This window comes from Nicotiana tabacum, chromosome 22, assembly GCF_000715075.1.
Source record: "Nicotiana tabacum cultivar K326 chromosome 22, ASM71507v2, whole genome shotgun sequence".
Classification (NCBI taxonomy): domain Eukaryota; kingdom Viridiplantae; phylum Streptophyta; class Magnoliopsida; order Solanales; family Solanaceae; genus Nicotiana; species Nicotiana tabacum.
The window spans coordinates 218,182,046-218,187,319 of record NC_134101.1 but is presented as its reverse complement, the minus strand read 5'-3'; the positions used below and the strand labels follow the sequence as shown (position 1 = coordinate 218,187,319).

General features: G+C 38.5%; 1 protein-coding gene across 1 annotated transcript; it reads left to right on the top strand.

Moving 5' to 3' along the window:
• The first annotated feature begins 3,911 nt into the window (after positions 1–3,911).
• On the top strand, positions 3,912–4,724 carry LOC107759556 (transcription factor MYC1-like). Its single transcript, XM_016577521.2, has one exon. It carries the CDS (start codon positions 3,912–3,914, stop codon positions 4,722–4,724), a length of 813 nt encoding a protein of 270 aa, XP_016433007.1.
• The last annotated feature ends 550 nt before the right edge of the window (positions 4,725–5,274 follow it).

The following is a 5,274-nucleotide window of genomic DNA, read 5'->3' as shown; positions in this document are numbered from 1 at the left end:
CAGCAATTGAAAAGAAGAGAAGATTGTAAATGTGACTAGCATTGTTAGATAACACCAGTCGTAGGCGTCAATTATGATTTTAGCATTTCTGATTGTGTTGTTCTACTGTTAAATAATCACAAATTTTTCAAAACAATTGGTAACAGTTCACTAGTTTTGAAGCAGGAACATGTAATTCAAATTAAGGGTACTGGTTGCCCGGATTGACGTTAATAAAGGCAGTGTTAAACCAAATTGGACTTGATGCATGATATAAGCCATTTCTTATATGTAAATAACGAACAGTAGAATGAGTAGGAGTAATATTCGCGTTTTATTCATGTAACTGATGCTGTGGAGATTTGACTTGGGGCCCTGCCCTCAGCCGTTGTTTAATTGGGCTCACATTTGGGCCCAAGTTGGCGTTTGTACTGATTTCTTACACGGACTGTAGAAAGGCCCAAAACCGTTGAATGATTTGAATTCATGTGCCCGTGAACCCCAGTTATAACAAACCTTATTGTACAGGACTTTGTGAATTAAGTTGATTGGGTAGGATTTCTTTTTCTTTTAGAGATAAATAAAAATAGAAAAAATGTAGTCGCTTTAGGATTGTCCTTTTAAAATAAACGAGATAAGACTCGCCTAGTAAAACTCACAGATTGCGGGGCCCTCACGATTGTATATATTGATTACTTAGAACTCGGGATCGGCCGCTTAGCGAATTTCACAGCCTTCTTCCCAAAATAACAACATGTTAGTCTCTTTAGGCGCGTACTTTAAATAATATTACCTTCTTAAACCCGGGTGTACATTTATGTGACCCAAATCCAAATCTCAACAAAGTCGAAATATGTCGATAATCACGGGTACATTGATTGTGACGTGGTTTGAGATGCATTTCCATGACGTTGCAATTTTTTTTAAATAATGAATGAGACGAGCCTCGACAAACAAAATACATAAGCTACGGGGCCCTCTATAAGTGTTTGTAAAATTTCTTAGACTTCGTGATGGGCCGTTAAGCAAAAGTTCACGGCCTTCCCCAAAATGATAATACGCTAGTCGCTTTAGGCGCGCCTTTAATAATTTATTTTCTTAAACTCGGGTGCACATTTATGTGACCCAAATCCAAATCTCAACGGAGTAGAAATGTGTTGATAACCACGGGTACATTGATGTGACGTGGTTCGAGATACGTTTTCACAACGTTGCAATTCTCTATTAAAATAATAATGATAATAATAAAAGCGGTTAAAAGTTAAAATTTGCACATATGTTCATAATTGTATAAAAATCAGATAATTAAGCCGAATATGATAGTTGAGCGACCGTGCTAGAACCACGGAACTCGGGAATGCCTAACACCTTCTCCCAGGTTAACAGAATTCCTTATTCGGATTTCTGGTTCGCGGACTGTTAAACAGAGTCAATATTTTCCTCGATTCGGGATTCAACCGGTGACTTGGGACACCATGAATCTCCCAAGTGGCGACTCTGAATTTCTTAATATAAATCCCGTTTCGATTGTCCTTTAATTGGAAAAACTCCATTATACCCTTACAAGGGTGTAGGTGAAAAAGGAGGTGTGACATCAATGATCTGAGATCGGTGGTAATTCCATTCGCTCCATTTGAAATCACGATACGAACTCCCTTAACATCTCATCGTTCCTATGTCTTATCTTAAAAACGTTAGATTTCCTCGTTGCCACCTTTATGTCCCCGACATGTGCTTTCACGAAGACGTCTGCTAACATAGCAAACGAATCGATAGAGTTTGGGGGAGATTTGTTATACCAAATCATGGCTCCCTTTGACAAAGTTTCCCCAAATTTCTTCAACAATACCAATTCGATCTCATCATCATTTAAATTGTTTCCTTTCATCCCGCAAGTATATGAAGTAATATGTTTGTTAGGGTCGGCTGTCCCATTGTATTTGGGTATATCGGGCATACGAAATTTTTTAGGAATAGGCTTCGGAGCCTCACTCGGAGGGAACGACTTTTGTATGAACTTTTTGGCAACCTAACCTTTCAAGACCGGAGGTGCCCCCGGTATTTGATCGACACTAGAGTTATAAGTCTCCACCTTTTTGTCATTATCCTCAATCTTCTTTTCACCGGACTCGATCCTCTTGGTGAGTTCTTCGAGCATCCTCATAATTATGGGGTCAGTCCTCGAGCCACTACCATTGATCTCTCTGGCGCCAGTTCAACACGTCGAGTGTTTTCTGGTTCGGCTACACTCGGAGTTTTGTTCTGACTTTGAAGTTGAGCAATGGACTGTTGAGCTTGTAGCATCTCGAATATCACTTGGAGGCTGACTCCCCCATCTCATATACCATGCGTTCCTTGGCTACCAGATTGAGCTTTCATGTGTACACTCCCTCCGAGGTTTGTGCTTAAATCTGCGTTCAGAGCAATGTGTGAACTAACATCAACTGGTTCCATATTTGGCGCTTCCCCAGGGTTTATTGGTGGTGTACTGACCCCTGTATTGTTGTTTTCCCCATGAAATTTTAGACCATCATTGTCGTGTACAAGTGCGTTTTGCGAGTTTGCCATGTTTTAGCCTGAGAATAAAAAATTCTTGACAAGAAAAAGTATAAAAATAATGTGTGTTATGAGAATCAATAATGAAATAATCATTATTATCTTTAGCCCCACGACGGGCGCCAAACTGTTTACCTCGCAAATACGAGTAACAATTAAATTTGGTTTGTAGTTTTAAAGATATGTGATTTAGTTCAATACTAACTATTAATCAAGAAGTATAACATATAAATGAAAGAAATGAGTGAATCAAACTAGTGTTGCTAGGCAGTATCGACCTCGAGCCAAAAAGACCTCGAGATGGACCAAGAACAATAAAGCAAGAATAATAAAGTTAAATGACAATTCTAATGAATAATGAGCGAAAAAGTAAGAGAGTATATTTTTTGCTAATAATTAGATGATGTCTACAAATGATTGGGGGTCCCTTTATATAATAGGGAAAACCCTAAATAGTACATTTCTATTTACAGTAAATAATCTTATTAGGACAGTTGTTTAACCGCCTAGTACGGATTCGTACAAATCTATTCCGGAATTTACACTATGATTTTAGGGACGTGGCAGGAATCTTGCCCATTCTGTTACAAATCCATAACGGCATTATCTCGAGGCCTAGTCATATTAGGCTCCAACGTTCCTCGAACGCTTAATTCTTCTAGCCTTGTACTGTGTCATCGAGCTTGAGCCTGGTCCATCGAGCTCGAACTCGATCTAACCTGAATTCGAGCTTAAGGCGACCCATCGAGTCTAGGAAATCAAGCATACCTGATTTCGACCATATACAATTATTGTTGTTGTTGTTATTCCGAAGAGATGAAAGTTTTAACGGAGCTATGAAGTAGATTAGTATTCTTTTAAAATATACTGTTTGGCAAAATTAAATCGCTAAAACTACCTACACCGATGATAACGTAAGATATTTTTAACACTACCTAAGTGGTAAAAACTGTCAAAAAGTTTTGAGTATGGAGCAGAGTGAGCAATGACCAAACCAAGTTTTACAGTACCAAATAGAGCACGTGTCGACACAAGAAAGCAGTAAAAAAAAGTTAACAAATACTTTACCTACATCTACTGTACTAGATTTTAGTAACCAAGTGCTAGTAAAACCATAATAATCGCGCCGGCTTTCCTTCTCCTAACAAACTCTTTACATTTTCACTCATTCGTTCTTATCACCAAACAATTTTTTGTGTTTTTTTGTTGGGTTTATGAATATATATATACCTAAAAACTCACTCTAAATTCTATACTATCAAACTTTCCTCTCCATTTTCTCTCCCTACATCTACCATTTTTTTCCACTTTGTTCATCAACAAACAAACAGACGTAAATTGATTTAGGAGTTTTTCTTCTTCTTTTGTTTTATGGAATGACGGACTATAGATTACCAACGATGAACAATAATATATGGAGCAGTACTACACCAACTCCCCGGACTTCAGCTTCTCCGGCGTTGGTGTCAGTGACGGGGACTACCGGAGACCCATTAAAGTCGATGGCGTATTTCAGCGTAGAGTCACTGCAACAGCGACTCCAGACATTAATCGAGGGAGCTCGCGAAGCGTGGACGTATGGCATATTCTGGCAATCGGACGTCGTGGATTTCGCGAGCCCTTTGGTGTTGAGGTGGGGTAATGGGTATTATATAGGGGAAGAAGACAAGAATAAGTGTAAAACGATGTCGTTTTCGCCTTATTTTATCGCGGAGCAAGAACACCGGAAAAAAGTTTTCCGGGAGGTGAATTCTTTAATTTCCGGCATACAAACTAGTAGTGAAAATGACGTTGTGGACGAAGAAGTAACAGATACTGAATGGTTTTTTCTGATTTCAATGTCCCAGTCGTTTGTTAACGGAAGCGGGCTTCCGGGCCTGGCAATGCATAGTTCAAGCCCGATTTGGGTTACTGAATCAGAGAGATTAGCTGCTTCCCATTGCGAACGGGCCCGACAGGCCCAAGGATACGGGCTTCAGACTATGGTTTGTATTCCTTCAACTGATGGTGTTGTTGAGCTCGGGTCAACTGAGTTGATATCCCAGAGCTCAGATTTGATGGACAAGGTTAAAGTCTTGTTTAACTTTAACACTGATATGGGCTCGCCTATGAGCTTGGTATCGGGCTCATGGGGTGTTCAGTCTGAGCCTGAGCCCGATCTGACGGCCCTTAGGCTTACGGATCCGTAAAGGATGTTATTACTTCGATTCCTAGAGTAGTATTACTTCCATCAAATCTTGGAACAATGAAGAAGTCGAGCAAAAATGTTCTTTAGCATTTTTTTTCTTTTATTTGTTGTTTGCTTTCCTATTCAAATAGAACAGCCTATTTGTATAAACTTCTAGAGGCATATAAAATAATATTTGTTATATCTTCTCACCTTTTAGTTACCTAATTTCTTTTCGAAACATGGAATATCCTTCCATTCCTTTTTAATTACCATGTTATTTTACGCTCCATAAGAATTCATAAATAAGAAGTACTTTTGATTAGTTATTTTATAACTCTTTAATATGTACTCTATTAATAGTATTACTTTCAAGACTATTTAATATTAAGGGAAAATATGAAAAAAATGATTAATTTTATTTTGATTTTTTCAAATGACAAGTATTTTGAGCCAAATATTTTTGGTAACCTTGACAGCTAAAAAGGGACAAAGGGAGTAATGTGCATCAGATACCTTAAGACCTAATACAGTCCAACACTTTCTATAACTGTCTTGCTTTCTTTTGGCTG

Coding starts and splice junctions, on each gene's coding strand:
- LOC107759556 (XM_016577521.2), top strand. CDS start 3,912: ATGACGGACTATAGATTACCAACGATGAACAATAATATATGGAGCAGT.